The 17136-nt window shown below is 39.4% G+C and overlaps 1 protein-coding gene across 9 annotated transcripts in view; it reads left to right on the forward strand.

Annotated features, from left to right (window-relative positions):
• The window catches only part of abcc9 (ATP-binding cassette, sub-family C (CFTR/MRP), member 9), a 47034-nt gene that overhangs the window by 3483 nt on the left and 26415 nt on the right, over window positions 1-17136 (forward strand). For all 9 annotated transcript variants that reach the window (XR_004342690.1, XR_004342693.1, XR_004342692.1 and 6 more), the window contains 17 exons: window positions 134-316; window positions 1201-1342; window positions 1420-1541; window positions 2043-2209; window positions 2293-2394; window positions 3568-3708; window positions 3782-3973; window positions 6303-6467; window positions 7267-7422; window positions 7510-7644; window positions 8240-8402; window positions 9875-9915; window positions 10010-10152; window positions 10359-10467; window positions 10719-10826; window positions 15231-15303; window positions 16990-17095. Coding sequence is in view for 1 of the 9 variants with exons in the window: in XM_032589705.1 (XP_032445596.1) it covers window positions 160-316; window positions 1201-1342; window positions 1420-1541; window positions 2043-2209; window positions 2293-2394; window positions 3568-3708; window positions 3782-3973; window positions 6303-6467; window positions 7267-7422; window positions 7510-7644; window positions 8240-8402; window positions 9875-9915; window positions 10010-10152; window positions 10359-10467; window positions 10719-10826; window positions 15231-15303; window positions 16990-17095 (2222 nt within the window). In the remaining 8 variants the exon portion in view is untranslated. The remainder of the gene's footprint in view (window positions 1-133; window positions 317-1200; window positions 1343-1419; window positions 1542-2042; window positions 2210-2292; window positions 2395-3567; window positions 3709-3781; window positions 3974-6302; window positions 6468-7266; window positions 7423-7509; window positions 7645-8239; window positions 8403-9874; window positions 9916-10009; window positions 10153-10358; window positions 10468-10718; window positions 10827-15230; window positions 15304-16989; window positions 17096-17136) is intronic.

The raw sequence follows: 17136 nt of genomic DNA on the forward strand, positions 1-17136 counted from the left end.
CGTTTCTTCAGCAGACCCCTGATTTACACTGTCCTAAAATAGCTCTGCGGCTTCACACGGCCGAGTCTCATGCCGGTGTTGTGACACTCCATGGCAGTAAAACGCTGACCTGACGGATTTCTGTTTCTGCCAGTCTGACTCCGGGTCTGGGAGGAACCAATGGCTGCTGGCATGCCGTTGTCGTTTTGTGGCGACAAGGTTCCCAGTGCATACGGCATCAACGATGGCGTGCTCAACAATGGCTGCTTCGTGGACGCCCTCAACCTGGTTCCTCATGTCTTCCTGCTCTTCATCACCTTCCCCATCCTCTTCATTGGTAGGGTTGTCCTCCTCTTCCTCAGGGTTTGGAACAGGATGCTGACAACAGTCTGGATCCTCTAGAAGAGGATCTGGTTTCTGTGCCCCCTTTGAGTTGGGTGGAAGCTGCTGGCGCTTCAGACCAGCTTGGTGTAATCTCCGTACGGCAGATGTGCAGTTGGTATTAACTTCCTGTTTTTGCCCGCCACGCTGGGAGAACTTTAAGCAGCTTTAAAGTGTGGCTGAACCTGATTACTTGAGTTTAGAGATCTGCTGGAGATGAATCAGTTGTTGGAGAAAATATCCGAGATCGAGCCTGGATGACACGATGTTGTTGCTTTTTTATTACCTGTAAACGGGCAGCATGATGTGTTTCCAACTGTGTTACCTTCAGTTGTCATAAAAATGCTGTTTATCTTATATCAGGTTGGCAGAGTACCCAAAAGTTGTACTCAAATACTTCATCATATTTTTACTCAAGTCACAGTAGAAAGTATCCGTTCAAGAAATTACTCAAGAGTAAAAAAGCATTTGGAAAAACGTCTACAGAGTAACTGATTATATTATCAATCATTTAATATTTAGAGATTACATCATCAGACGGACCAAAATATAAAGTTAAGTGGAAATTTTGGTATTTTAAGGACCAACATCACAATAATTAATAAAAGTAACAAAAATAAAATCAGGCAAAAAAACATTTTTCCAGATTATTTTCTTTCAATGAAAAACTTATGAAACTTTAACAAAAACTGCAGGTGTGTATTTGTGTCTGGGTGTTTGCTAATTGCTGCTGGCTAGTCTGAAGGAACTGGGTGGGGGAGGAGCTGCGCCTCGAAGGCGGGGCTAGGTCCAGCCAGGCGTTTTGAACAGCGTTTTTAGAGCGTCCATCTTGTCTTCCAGGTTGGGGCAGCCAGAGCTCCAAGGTTCAGATTCATCACAACACATGGCTTCATTTCCCCGGACACAACATGCGGTGGATCCTCACCTTCCTGCTGCTCTTCGTCCACGTGTGCGAGTTCGCAGAGGGCATCGTCTCCAACACGTCAGTCTGCAGGAGGACTAACATACGGAGGACATTTTGTTCCCTCATGGATACTGACAGGACTTACTTTCTTGCAGGACAATGACCTCCAACCACCTCCACCTCTTCATGCCGGCCTTCATGGGTTTCATTGCTGCAACAACATCAGTTGTTTACTACCACAACATAGAGACGTCCAACTTCCCCAAACTGCTGCTGGGTAAGATTTCTCACTATTTGAAGTTAAATCAGATCAAAATGTTCTTTTTTAGGTCAGAAATGTATTTATTAATGTCTTTGTGATCATAAGTTTACATCACATAATCTGCCAGAGTTATACCATATACCCCAAAAGAAACAGTTCAAATGTCCACAGAGACAAACAGCTTCATTGTTGGAGACATAATGAAACTAAAGTGGAACTGTTGGGACATAAAGAGCATCATTACCTTTGGAGGAAACACTGGGACGCTTGTACCAGCCCAACTGACTCTTAGTGGAAGTATTGAAGCAACATCTAAAGATGCTACCAAACACTGAGGAGATGTATGTAAACTTCTGACCACAAAGACATGAATAAATAAATCTGACATTTTCTTTCTTTCATTATTGTTTCTTTTAGCAAATAGAAATAGTTTTGGTGATTCTGGCCTGAAACAGGAGATGATGTAACTCCAGACAGGGTGTATGTAAACTTCTGACCGTCTCACTTTGCTCCCAGTCCTCTTCATCTACTGGGTGTTGGCGTTCATAACCAAATCCATCAAGCTGTGGAAGTTCGCAGAGTTTGGCATCCGGTTCAAGTACCTGCGGTTCTGCATCACGGCCCTGTTGGTGATCCTTTACGGACTGCTGATGGCCGTGGAGATCAACGTCATCCGAGTCCGGGTTGGCCACAGCATTCCCTCCTGCTCTGGAAAAACCTCAACAATCTGCTTCACCTCTCTAATTTTGTTCTTTTCTTTTTATAGAAATATGTTTTCTTCACCAACCCCCAGAAGGTGAAACCGCCGGAGGATTTACAGGATTTAGGCGTCCGCTTCCTGCAGCCGTTCGTCAACCTGCTTTCTAAGGTGCTTCTTATAATTAACTACACTGAAAAAAAACAAAATCTTGAAAGAAGACAAAACTAACTTACAAGTAATTTTTCATGACGATAGAAGAGCTAGTTTTAAGTCAGTAATTGTTGAAAATTAAATACTACCTCCCCTGGCAGATTATTTCAGTTAAAATATGACATTTTGCGCAGTTATACAACCGTAGATCTTTGAAAACAAAGTTGAACCTCCTGCACAGCCAGCGAGAATTCAGCAAGTGGTTTCTGGACAGCAAATAAACAACAAAACACTTGTCTTTCTCAGCAGCCATTGTACAGCACATGCACCGGTAAAACCAGCTGACTAAACTTACAGAAGTTCAGGTGGGGTTGCTAGGTAACGGGGCGGAACTCCGCTGGGGTTGCTAGGTAACGAGGAAGAACTCTCCTGAGGTTGCTAGGTAATGGTGAATGTGACATTTAATTTCCCTTTAGAATCAATAAAGCACTTTTGAGTTTAAATTAAAGTTTTAAGGAGCTTTTGGAATGGCTCGCCTTCTAGACACCAAAAAACATTTACTTATTACCCAAAAACGGATGAGTGGTTTTTTTAAGAGTTTAATTCAACCCTTTTTTTGAAGGATAATTTTGTTTCCAGAGAATCCATAATTCGTTTTATTTGTTGTTTCTGTTGTTTTATTTATTTATGTTGGATATTTAAGATGTCTTCCAGTTCCATGTTAAATGTTCATTACAATTGAAAGTTTATTGAGCTTTGAGGATGTGTTCTTGCATTATTATTCCATTGACCTTAAATCACTTGAAAAATATCTCAAAACAACAATATTATCATTTATTGTGATGACTTCTGAGACAATTTATCATCCAACAAAATTAGTTATATGACAGGCCTACTTCTGAGACCCAAATGGAAAAACAAAACTATGCAAAATATAAATTTTGCATAGTAGGAGCTTTAAAATAAGCATCTAAATCTTGATGAAAAGTTACTTGTAAGTTAGTTTTATTTTATTTATAGTGTACAAAGATATTTACACTAGAAATCAGACAAAAATACTTTTGTTTTTGAGGAGTAATAACTACATTTCACATGAGAGTTAAGAATAAAGGAATATTTTGAAAACCTATTTAATTCCTGGAAGTAAATCCTAGAAAATGAAGTTTGTTTTTGGTCCGTTTCTGCTGCTAGGCGACGTATTGGTGGATGAACCCCCTCATTATTGGCGCCCATAAGAGGCCGATAGAGCTGAAGAAGATCGGGAAGCTGCCCATCGCTATGAGAGCGCTGACCAACTACCTGAGGCTGAAAGACGCCTACGAGGATCAGAGGGTGAGCCGAGCGACGGTCCGAACCTGGTCCGGTTGTTTCTCCGCTTTAATTCACCTGTTTCACCTCAACACAGACGGGCGAAGATCCGGACCGAGCGCCGTCCATCTGGCGCTCCATGTACAGAGCCTTCGGCCGGCCGATCCTGCTCAGCAGCACCTTCCGGTACCTGGCCGACCTGCTGGGGTTCGCCGGGCCGCTCTGCATCTACGGCATCGTTCGCAACCTGGATGACGATAACAACAACACGTCGGCGAACAAGAACATGGTGAGCGCCAATTTCCTCCTGCCGGATCAAAATGAGAACCAGCAGCGCTCTTCATGAATTAAAACAAACTCAATAATTTCCATCTGCATGATTTATCATTTTTCTCTTTTTCTATGAAATCTTCAGTCTGTTGCTTTGGTCTAAATTTACAGACTTCATAATTCATTTTATTTGTTGTTTCTGGTATTTTGTACATTTTAATGTCATCCAGTTCCAGTGTTTATATATTCAACAGAATTTAAAATTTATTGCTCTTGTTTTATCGCGCCATTACAGTTAAATAACTTGAAAATTATCTCAATATTATAATTTATCGCAATAACTCCTGGGACAATTTATCATCCAGATAAATCAGTCATCATGTCAGACCTACTGATGCCGAAGAACCGCAAAAAATCTTTCTAAATACATGAATATTTACAGCCTCTCCCTTTTTTATGTTCCTCATGTAAAAAGATTTTATTGCAGCAGCATAATCTCGTGCTAAAAAAATGTACAGAAATCAAACCTTTAATTTGAGTTTAATAATAAAAAACCTTGTTAAGATCAAGAAAGCTGCACAATTTATTAATTTAAGTGAAAAAAATCAAGTGTTAATCAGTAATTCAGGACATTTCTCAGAGCAGTTTTTACTTTATTTTATGTTTAAAGTTGATCATTGTGTCTTAAATCAAGCTTTTACTTTGAAATCCCAAACTTCCTGTTTTCTGATGGTATAAAACTGAGACTCATTTCTTTTACACTCCCTTCAAAATGGGAAAGATAAGAGAACATGCCATTCAGTGCACAAACATTTGAATAAATATAACTTGTCAAGTTTTAGTAACTGTTTTTTTCTGGTTTAAAGAAACGATTTTATTGATTTGAATTTTTTTAATAAATAGATTTATTAGTTTGTTTTTTTGTTGTTGACAAAACTAAGAAAAAAGTGTCATTTGAGCCTGTTTCTCTCCTTTCCACTTGTTTAGATTTCATGGCACCATGAACTCTGAAATACCAGGAGATTTTATTTTAAAAATCCAGTGGCCGATGCCAAGAACTGGAACGAGGTCGTTATCGGGTCAACTTTCCGAAACCAGAAGCCATATTTGGACGCTGAAGATCGCTTGCTTCATTTTTCAAGACTTTTAAAAACTTTTGTAGCGTAAACGAGGCGAAGCAGACAGACGGAAAGCAGACTTTAGCACCTCGTTAGTTCATGTCAGCCTCAGAAAGTCGCAGTCGGAGAAGCAGAGCAGACGCTTCCTTGCAGACAGGAAGTTTTCCTGCAGCTGGTTTGTCTGGTCTGAGTTTACTGGAGATGCTGTCAGGTGTGTTTTAGTGGGTACAGTTGGGCAGCGGAGACAGAGAGCAGAGCTCAGCATCTCTCTCAACTCTCTCATTTATCTGTACATATAAAAAATACTCCAGTTATCTTTGGGATTAAAATTTGACCTGAAATATTAGCGCAACTTGAGCTGAAACACGATTATAGAAATCAATAGGGCTTAGAAATAAAATCTGAAACTAAAATCTAGTTTCTGGTGCAAATATCTTAGTAGACTTAAAATAAGAAACTTACAAGAAACTTCTCAGCAAGATATAGGAAGTAAAAAAAATCCTTAATGTTGAAAACATTGATTATTTCACTGATAACAAGACATTTTTCTATGTGCAAGTGACATAATCTGCCAATAATGTCTTCAAGAGTATTAATGAATTTCTTTCCTTAAACCTCCTGTATCTTAAAATTAAATTGTTTATATATATTTTTAGTTTACTGAGCTGTTTGCAATGGAAACTAGAATAAAAATATTGAAAAATACTTTGTGTTTTTACAGTTTTGCTTTCATCATCCTTTCTGTTGTACGATGGAGAATTATGATGGGATACAATTTTTTTAAATGGTGTAATTAAATAAATATCATCTTAAAAATACAAGAAGCTTCAGTATATTTATCAGATGTGAGCAGCTCAGACTGTGTGGATCTTTATTCATTATTTTCATTTGTGAAATCGTTTCAAAGCTCTGCTACTGATGATAATTAGATTCTGATGAAAGATTACATTTTCTTTAAAACTGATGCTAAAATATAACTTCCCCAGACGCTCAACGTTCTTCATTTAAATTTGTTTTATTTTTCATGTAGCAGTTCTCATAAAATTGCAACTTTATCCTCGATCATCCTGTTTGATGGCTGATCAAACAGGATGATCATCCATCATGCACCACTACTATGCAAGTAGTGCATAGGTGAAAAAAATACAAAAATTAAATATTCAAAAACAAAACATTTTTGAACTCAAACATCTTGTAAATTGAACGTTGTTTACCTGTTTGTGTTTGCAGGAAAACCATTTCCGTGTGTACTTCATGTACACCACCGAGCTTCTGGAGAACAGCTCCGTCTTGGCCGTTCTCCTCTTCCTGGCGTTAGTCCTGCAGAGAACCTTCCTGCAGGCGTCCTACTACGTCACCATCGAGACGGGCATCAACCTGAGGGGCGCTCTGCTGGTGAGGGACGCATCAGGAAACTGGAAAATGTGACAGTTCAGCTAGAAAACATAGCTTTTAACAATGCAAGATTTCTTTAGGATAAGTTGGAGTGTAGCTATGCAACACATGAATGACGCAAACTCCAAAACACACAAACACAAAGAAAGAAATGCAACCAAAAATCGCTGCAACCACAAAAAAAAATGCTGCGATCAATAAACAAAATGCTGCACCTTTAACTAAAAATAAAATATGAAACGCTGCAGACTCCCGCTACAAAATGTAAGTCCTCCTGACCACTAGGGGGAGATGACCATTAAATCATAAGGGACCAGACTCTAAATAAAGACGAGATGTGTAGAAGAAAGTTGAAAGAAGGAAGAAAGCTTCTTCATGTCTTTTACGACACTATAGTTGTATGTTTACATCAGTAATATTAGCCGCTGCAGACCCCCTGTGGTCTGGACTGGTTTGCTTCTTGTAGTTGCAGCATTTTTTGTTTCCAATGGTTTTCTGTTGCGCTTGTTTGTTTTTATTCTTTATGTGTTTGCATCTAGTTTTGCTGTCCCTTTGCACCTGTTGGCCACAAAACACACAACAGATTATTTGCTGTCATTGTTTACTTTTCCTGTGACCGGTCGTTAAAACCTTTAAATATTCCAGAGGATTTTCTTAAGATTGTAAAAGTGTAAATACTTTCAGGAGCTTAGAGAGTACATGAGGAAGTTTGGATCTCCATCTCACTGCTAGCTACTTGCAGAAATGTTTCGCCATCATCTGTTGATCCTCAGCTCTGTTTTTATGTTTCGTTACCAAGGCGATGATCTACAATAAAATCCTGCGACTGTCCACCTCCAACATGTCGATGGGGGAGATGACTCTGGGGCAGATAAACAACCTGGTTGCCATAGAAACCAACCAGCTGATGTGGTTCCTCTTCCTCTGCCCCAACCTCTGGGCCATGCCTGTACAGGTGAATCACGGCTGCTTTCCTGAGAAACGTCGTCAACCTGAGCTTTAAATGTGGATCTGCTTCAGTCTGTCCTGTTCTTCATTGCAGATTGTGATGGGAGTGATTCTGCTCTACAACTTTCTGAGCTGGAGCGCCTTGGTTGGAGCGTCGGTTATAGTTCTGCTGGCTCCGGTCCAGTACCTCATCGCCACGAAGTTGGCAGAAACGCAGAAAAGCGCGCTGGTAAGCAGTAAAATTTAATGTTTGCTCAGTTTTTGTGCAAAAAACCTCTAAGCTTTTTACATTTGTCACATCAGAACCACAAATGGAAATCCATTTTTTTTGTTCAAACGACTGATGTGAAATCAACCAAACTTTGTTGCGAATGGTTTCCAACCCAGCGCTTATTGTAGCAAGTAACAATGGACGCCACCATCTGTGGGTCGATTTTCAGAGGTTTTCCAGCTGATGGCCCAGTAGACTCGGTTCTACTGGAACCAGAACGCCATCATCTGCTCCACCTCCAGCTGCTGTGGTTCTGAGTCAAACCAACCTGTTCCCCTCCTGGCCTGTGGGGGCGCTGCACCAAGAACCACTGAAAACCTCTGAAGACACTGAGAGCAACTTCCTTCTTCACCAAATGGAAACAAGATGGAGACGTCAGATTTTAGCGGTTAAAATAGCATCTCAATGCTAAACATGTAGCTAATGCTAATGTCAGCGTCAACAGTCCACATTTCTAAAAAAGCTCCATGACCGATACTCTGGACATTGAAACATATTGACGTTATAAGAAATGGATATTAAACTGTCGCCGTGTCTTGATCCTGTCCTGCAGGAACATTCCACAGACCGTCTGAAACAGACGACAGAGATCCTGAAGGGCATAAAGCTGCTGAAGCTCTACGCCTGGGAGGATATCTTCTGCGACAGCGTGGAGCAAACCAGAGGCAAAGAACTGACCAGCCTCAGGACGTTTGCTTTCTACACCTCCATGTCCAGTAAGACAGCAAACATAAGCTCCAGGCATTATTTGGTCGTTTAGAGGGTCTAATGACAGAGGTTTTCTACAAACATTAGCTTCTTTTACAGAAAGTGGATTTCATCTCCTATAAAGTTTATAAAAAAGAACTGAGAATGGCCTTATGAGTGATGTGACCTTAAGCATCTTTCAGGAAATCGCAGACGTTAATGACAAAAGAAAGATTACCAATAAGAAGATTTTACCACCTTAAGAAATACCCAACATTTGACCTTAGAGATCCAACCTCTTGTTCCTAAAAGCTTTAAAGAAAATAGTCAGTAACTGTTAAGCCCTGACATCTCTTTCTATGTAGCTAATTAAAATTTACCAAGTTGTTTTCCAAGTGGAAGATTGAGCTGTTCAGCAACAGTGATGAGAAATATGTTTGGAGGAGTCAAGGTGAGGCTTTCCCACCATGGAGGTGATAGTTTTACTGCCTGAGGAATGAAGGATGACTACAGATTAAAACCTTAATGAATGGTTAAAACTTGTTGTTCCCATAAGAAAACGTATCTTTGTGTCAGGTTTTAACCATCCAGCATTTCACTTGAGGTAAAGGCTGTTTTCCCTTCCTGTAGTCTGGTAGATTTGGTTCAGTTGGGAAAAAAATGGCATCACCTGCTCCACCTCCAGCTGCTGTGGTTCTCTGAGTCAAACCAACCTGTTCCCCTCCTGGCCTGTGGGGGCGCTGCACCAAGAACCACTGAAGGAAACGACACAAAAACCTCTGAAGACACTGAGAGCAACTTCCTTCTTCACCAGATGGAAACAAGATGGAGGCGTCAGATTTTAGCGGTTGGAGGATTTCTCTTTAGTCTTTGGCTGAAGACCAGGAGCCGTTTCTGTTGCTAGCGTTGGCTAGCACGTTAGCTTTGGTTGTATTTACCCAGAATGCCCTGCGCTGTAGTCCACTTCCTGCTTTTGGAGCGGTCTCTGGTCTGCTTGGCGTTCACATTCAAACCGAACAGAAACACTTTAACCGAATCAGACCGAGCTTTTTAGGCGTCCAGAGTTTGATGGACACCTCACCAACCGAACCGGATTTTCTAGGCAAATGGACTGGAGTTGTGTTGAAGTGGAATAAACACGGCTGGTGGGAATGCTTGCCAAGTAGTTGTCTGCCTTTGTTCCACTGTTGGTCCAGTCGGACCGTTCTTTGTCCTGAAAGCCTCACCTTGACTCCATTCCACTTGACACATAATCTGCTGTTGGAGAGGATAAAATAAACCAAAAATAAAGCCTGGTCCATCATGAGAAATGGTTTTCCCAAAGCTCAAGCCTCAATCCTTTAGAAAATGTGTTATTTCCAGTAGTCGGGTTTGTCCCAGAAATCCATCCAGTTTAAATGAACTCTACTGATTTATTGGTGAAACATCCAGGCAGATGGATGCCAGAGATTCCTGCTGTTGTGGATGATGTCCTGTTTGGTGTCTGCTCTTCTGTTTGCAGTTTTCATGAACGCTGCTATTCCCATTGCTGCCGTTCTTGCTGTAAGTTTAATTATTTCATATTTTGATATCTACAGCAGTGCAGCTTACGTACCATGAATTATCAGAGGTGAAATCTGAATTTCTTCTTTTCCAGACGTTTGGGGTTCATCACTTCCTCACCAGCAGCATTCCCAGTCCTTCTCAAGCCTTTGCAGCGCTGGCGCTTTTCCACATCCTGGTGACGCCGCTCTTCCTGCTCTCCACTGTGGTCAGATTTGCGGTGAAAGCTCTCGTCAGGTGAGTGTTTTACTGGTGAGGACAGCAGATCTGGTTGTTCTGGACGTTACCAAACATGGAGATGTTTCAGCTGCTGCATCTACTGAATGGAAAAGCTGACATCAGAGAACAGAAACTCTAAACTCCTGAGAGATTGCTGGTATTAAACTCTTACCGTTCACACTTCTCATAGATCGGTGTGTGTGTGTGTGTGTGTTTCCCTAAAGTGTCCAGAAGCTTGGTGAGTTTCTCCAGAGTGATGAAATCGGGGACGACAGCTGGAGAAATGGAGATATATCAGTTTCCCTGGACGTAGGGAAGAAACACCTGGGGATGGTGAGCGCTACTCCTAACAGATTATTCAGAAAAACTAGCAAGTGTGGCTTTCAGGTTTTGATTCATAGTTGGAAATTAGAGCTTTCCCTCCAGTTCTCAGTGTTGAGTTTTGTTTTTATCGTCAAAATCCAGTAAAAAATTGTTTATCTTGTCACAAAATGATTTAAATTATTGCACTTCTTGTTTTTTTCTGTTTATGCATTAATGGTAAAACTTTAGTTTAATGTTGAATGTTTAACCATCTTTTAAAGACCAAAGCCATCAACAGGAAGCAGCCGATGCGCTACCAGATGGACAACTACGAGCAGCCGAGCCGGCGGGCGATGAGACCCACCGAGACGGAGGATGTGGCCGTAAAGGTGAGGGTCAAAGTTCAGCAGCTCTGAAAGGGTTAAAGCTTATACAGCAAACAAAAACTAAACTTTGTTCAGTTTTCAAGATTAGAAATGATGATCACCAAGGGCAAGAAAAGGAGAAAAGCAGTTTGAAAGAATCTTGATCAAGATACTTTCTGATGAGTTTTCACCACTGGACCCAGTTATTCTAGGAAATGTTTTTTTATTATTTTAAACCTCTTAAGTCTCATGACTCTCATGGTAAGAATTAAATCACCTAACAATTAGTGTCGAAACCGTCTTGATTGGCAACTTGACTGAAAATTGCAAAAACTAAACAGAAGCCTGTCCTGGTTGCTGACTCCCCTAAGATTTGAGGAATAAAACCCAAATAACAGCCAAACACTGTTTTTATTAGTGACTTGACTGAAAATTGGTATAAAAATAAAATGAAATAAATAAATACAGATAATGATCATTACAAAAATAAAACAGAAAACAGTTGGATTGATAACTTGACTAAAAATAAATAAACAGAAAAGCAGTTTTCTAACTTAGCTAAAAACAGATTGATTGGTAACAAAACTAAATAAAAAATAATAATGAAATAAAAACCAAAACAAAAAAATAACCAAAAAGCAGAAAACAGTTTGATTAGTAACTTTTTCAAATTGTTAAATAAATAAAAACAAAGCAAAAAGACAACAGGCAAAATTTGTAGCATTTTTTGCAGCTTGTCATTTTAAGTTTGCTCCACCGTATAAACTTTTAAAACGTAAAAAGGGCGTACACACATGACTTTGCCTGCGTTGTGTTTGTGCGTGGCCTTGCACAGGAAATGCAGAATTCACACGAGAATTAGTTGCCCCTTGTAGGGTCTTGTGAAAGTGTCCAGATTTTTCTCAGCCGCTCTGTAAACGCTTCTCTTCCTGTCCCATCCCTGCGGAGTGATGCTCCTGTCCAGACGACTGTCCGCTGATTAAAGCAGAATCTGCTGCTGCTTTCCCACCCGCGTCGCTCCGTTTCTGTTCCGATAATCGCTCCGTTTCTGTTCCGATAATCGCTCCGTTTCTGTTCCGATAATCGCTCCGTTTCTGTTCGGATAATCGCTCCGTTTCTGTTCGGATAATCGCTCCGTTTCTGTTCGGATAATCGCTCCGTTTCTGTTCCGATAATCGCTCCGTTTCTGTTCGGATAATCGCTCCGTTTCTGTTCGGATAATCGCTCCGTTTCTGTTCGGATAATCGCTCCGTTTCTGTTCGGATAATCGCTCCGTTTCTGTTCGGATAATCGCTCCGTTTCTGTTCGGATAATCTCTCCGTTTCTGTTCGGATAATCTCTCCGTTTCTGTTCCGATAATCGCTCCGTTTCTGTTCAGATAATCTCTCCGTTTCTGTTCCGATAATCGCTCCGTTTCTGTTCGGATAATCGCTCCGTTTCTGTTCGGATAATCGCTCCGTTTCTGTTCGGATAATCGCTCCGTTTCTGTTCCGATAATCTCTCCTTTTCTGTTCCGATAATCGCTCCGTTTCTGTTCGGATAATCGCTCCGTTTCTGTTCGGATAATCGCTCCGTTTCTGTTCGGATAATCGCTCCGTTTCTGTTCGGATAATCGCTCAGTCAGCATCAGGACTCAGGTTTCTTGGACAACGGAAAAATAATTTCGACTTTTTAGGCCTGAAATGATTCATCGGCTTAATTGTGATTAATGGGTTACTGAAATAATCGTCAAGTAATTTAGTAATCGATTCATCTAGAGTACACAAACTCAAAAAAGTGGTGATGTATACATTTTTCATTTAGATTAAAAATCTTTGTCTGTAAATATGGTTTAGCCAAAACTTTTCACTTGGCAGTTTTAGCTTCACCTGGTTCAGATTTACTAAATAAATGCTGTATTTTTTTATTTTAGACAATAAAATGTTTATTTTCTGATTTTAAAATGGGATTCAGTTATTTGTTTATTTGTATCTTTTAATGTTTTTCTAATATTGTATAAAAAAAAAAGGCTTACGTGGTTGAAAAGTCTGAAGAATGAGACATTTTAATCATCGGAATAATAAATACTAAAATAATTGTTAGGTGCAGCCCTACTTTGGAGGAACTTTGCAGAGATTTAATTTGTTGCTCATGGATGCAGTTTTGTTTTTATGTAGATGACATTGACTGGTAATGAGTTTTTAACATTTTGAATTTAGACATGAATATTAGCAGAAATAGGAAGGGTTTTAGTTTTTTCTAATTATTAATGAGAATGTTTTCCAGCTTGTATTGGATTATTTCCTTGTTGGTGTAATAAGATTGAATCCTGGTCAAACCCTGAACTCATTTTCTGACTCCAGTCGCCCTGTGTTACATGTGTTCTCCTCATTTTCCTGTTTTTCTTCATTTTTCCCACGGGAGCTCTGACACCAGTCTGTGATGTCCACTATGTTTGTTATTGTTCATTATCTGTGGGTGTTCTGGTTTTTATTATCACAAAATTTATAAAAATCTGAAAAAATAACCAAAATCAGTTCTGTAATCTGGGCACAAAGCATCAATCCATTTTCCTTCTACATGTGCATCAAATGTGACCTAATATATTCGGCGTCTCTCTCTGTCTATTATTTAAATCTTTCCCCAAATCAAACAAAAACAAACTCCAAGCAGCTTATCGTGAGTGTTTTCTCTAACAGAAACAAAAGATGCTGCTTTCTCTAGATTCCTGTTGGGACCAGTAACATGTGGCGAGGGTAACTGTGGAATGAAAAACCTGGGGGGGTTCTTGTTAGATAAAATAAACATAAAAATAAACATGTAAAAGCAACAGATGGGAGGAATGTAAACAGTGTCTGAGCAGGAGGAAGGGTTTCAGTGATTAGACTGTTGCTGCAGTTTTACACTGTAACAAGTTTATCGAGGTCTGACCAAATGTTCTGGAACTCTCCTGGGGTTGCCAGGTAACGGGGCTGGGTTGCTAGGTAACGGCCCAGTGCTCATAGAATGTGACGTAACAAATGGGAGGTTTTTCAAATGCCTAATTCTCCAACATGAAAAATCATTAATTTATTGCCAATAAATGGCTGGTTGGTTTATAGAAAGCTATAGAGCAGCATAAAAATGTACCAAAAATGGAAATTTTGTATAATTGGTCCAATTTTAAAAATTCATCTCACACTTCAGTTATTATCATAACTGTTCGATATCCATTTTAGAAATAGCCTAATTATTATGCAGACATCAATCACAAAAAATCTTCCTGCTGCTGAATATTAATGATTATGATCTGTTAAACATGCCAACTCATCCTTTTATTACATTCATTATGTACTAAAATGCTTTTACTGGCTAATATTGGTAAAGACACTAACAGGTACCATAGAATTGCACAAAAATCCGTGAGGGACAGCGGAGTCCCTGCTCCAAATTCAGTGAGAGGTGAACGGATCCTGGTGCCAGAAGCCCATTAAAATGCTGTTTACATCGTTTTAAACTGTGATTGTGAGTGGGAGTAAAAATAGCAGCAGGTATTTTGTTCCATATAACACAGTAGGAGTGTAACAGGTAAACCTTTATGGATGCAAACTCCACTAACATCCCACCTGTTTAGGATTGTATTTGAAACGTAATCAATTACAAATTTATTGATGGAAGTTGACTTAATGTCGTGTTTTGATTGTTGATTCTATGTTGCTTTGTGTTTCTGTTTGATATGATGTAAAGCACTTTGAAATGCCTTGCTGCTGAAATGTGCTATACAAATAAAATTTGATTTGATTGATTGACATAAAGAAAAAATAATACAACCTCATGTATGTAGGAACTTCACTTTTGCTGCTTTTTACTCCAGCTAGTTTCAGCACCTTTTCAGCATAGGAATGTGGGAAGGGTTTAAAAAGGTGAAATGCTGTATTTGGTTTTATTTGTTGTCATTGTTTTTTAAGCTGTACTGCAGCCAAAGTTCAAAAGAAAAACAGTGAAAACCTGTTGGAAGGAAAAGATCAAGATGAACATTAAATCAATCTGTTTTTTACTTTTTCACCTATCCTTCAAATGAATAAACATTTCAAGCTTTCTTTATTATCGTTGCCTAAAAATTGCCAGCTCATTGTTTTTGTACAATGTTTCTCTGATGAAAGTCAATGAACTTTATTTCTGCCAGATTCACTGGTATTTTTTTCAGACTTGCTGACAGCTGTTTGGTTTCCCCCGTGTTGTGAACGCAGTACGTGTCATTCCTTGTGTGAAGCTGTTATCTAACCACTGTCCACTCCTGTGAACTCGCTCACAGGACTTCTTAAACTCGGGTCGGGTCACGTGCTTTGCTCTTGTAAGTCAGTGCGTAACAGTGAAACGGCACGTACGCAGGCTGAGACATCTGCTGCTGCTACAAAATGTCTCCAAAACGATGCAGTCACAGTTTGCTTCGTCTCTGTTTCCGTCCAGGTGAGCAACGGCTCCTTCACCTGGGGAAACAACCAGCTGACCCTGTCAGACATCAGCATACGCATCCCCACAGGTCAGCCTCCGTTTCTGCTTTAAAAATTAATCTTATCAAGCTCTTATTGTTGTCTCTGTGTTTGGTTTCTCCACAACACAAAATAATGTCAACGTAAAGCTGTTGAGCACGGCGGTGGAGGGGTGATGATTTGGCCTGTCACAATAAGCAATGAATCAATTTACGGCATAAATTGAAACAAATTTAATAATTTTCATTTGCATGATTTGTCCTTTTTCTCTTTTTACCAAAAATGGGATGATAAAAGTCGTCAGTCTGGTGTTTTGGTCTCAACTAATCCTTTTGTTTTTGGAGGATAATCTTGTTTACAGAGACATAATATTTAATTTTATCTGTTGTTTTGTTTATTTATTTTGGATATTTAAAATATATTCCAGCTCCAGTGTTAAATGTTCAGTAGAATTTATAGTTTAATGCCATTATGATTATATTAGTTGAAAATGGTCTCAAAACAGCAATTTTATCGTCCAGCTAAATTTGTCTTTGTGACAGGAATAACCCAACCTGGATACTATGCAAGTTTATACTCCTTTCTGCTCCTTCTCATATATTTATTTTAGCTATTTCATGAACTATTCATATTTCTTGAGTGAATGGACCGAATGAGTTGAGTCAAGAGTCAAATGCAGGAAAAACATGAAGGTGGGTTTATAAATCCAACTTTTTCTCTGGGGAATAATGTACTTTATTTCTGACTTACAGTTTTTAAATGCAACATTGCTTAAACTGGTGCAAAAAGCACTGAAATTGACTATTTTCTCTAGTTATTAATTGGCACTACATCATAAAATTAGCCTGAAAAATTGTATACATTTTTCGTTAAGTTTCTAAAGGCCAGTTCCTTGATTAAGAAGTAAAACTCCACACCAGATTGTGTTGATGATTTCTCAAACTGTCCAGTCTGCATGAGTTTTTTTGTTGATTTTATTTAAACTGCATAATATTTAAATAAAAGCAAGTTTTTTCATTTATATTTTATGAGAAAATGTAACTTTTTAGAACTACAAAACTTTTTTGAAATTAGCAAGTTGGTTTTTTTGGGGACATAAAATAACTTTCTGTTCTGGAGTCAAAAGCTTCTGTAAACTATTATTTTTGGATTAGCTGAAGCATCAGATTATTAGTAAATGGTTCAAAGTTGATGTTAGCATGCTGCTAAAATCTGAGCTCAGGCTGCTGCTGTCAGGAACCAGAACCAGGCCGTGTGCGGATCGAGTGTCAGGAAGCCGGACAGATGGACCGGGCAGAGTTTCACTCACTCCAGTCGTCCTCTGGGATGTGACTTCCCTGCAATCCCAGTCATGCTACTACTAAGCAAACAGCGGCTCCAGCTTCTCTTCTCTGCCAAAGTACTGAAGAGGAAGTAACTGGACATCTTGAAGGATTCTACTTCAGAAATTATAACTGCAAGGTTGACTCAGAAAGACGGCTAAGTTTAGGCATGTTCTGCATATGTTCAGATTTAGTCACTGGAGGTGGAACATTTCCAGGATGTTTGCAACAGAATCAGTGATCTGTTTACATTTCAAATTACTGCAGTTTATCCCACATATGTTCTTTTCATTTAATAGTTATAGCTTACAGTACTCACAGGAAGCAGAACAATATTGCTCTTTAATGTAACTGTCATTAATTTGCTTATTAGATGAAAACATTCACCTCATATTTTATTTGTTTCCATGGCAGGTCAGTTAACGATGATCGTGGGTCAGGTGGGATGTGGGAAATCCTCCCTGCTGCTGGCCATGCTGGGCGAGATGCAGGCGATCGATGGAAGAGTTTACTGGAGCAAGTAAGTCAGCGGAATAACATTTGGATTATATCTAAGGGAGA

This window comes from Xiphophorus hellerii, chromosome 17, assembly GCF_003331165.1.
Source record: "Xiphophorus hellerii strain 12219 chromosome 17, Xiphophorus_hellerii-4.1, whole genome shotgun sequence".
Taxonomy (NCBI): domain Eukaryota; kingdom Metazoa; phylum Chordata; class Actinopteri; order Cyprinodontiformes; family Poeciliidae; genus Xiphophorus; species Xiphophorus hellerii.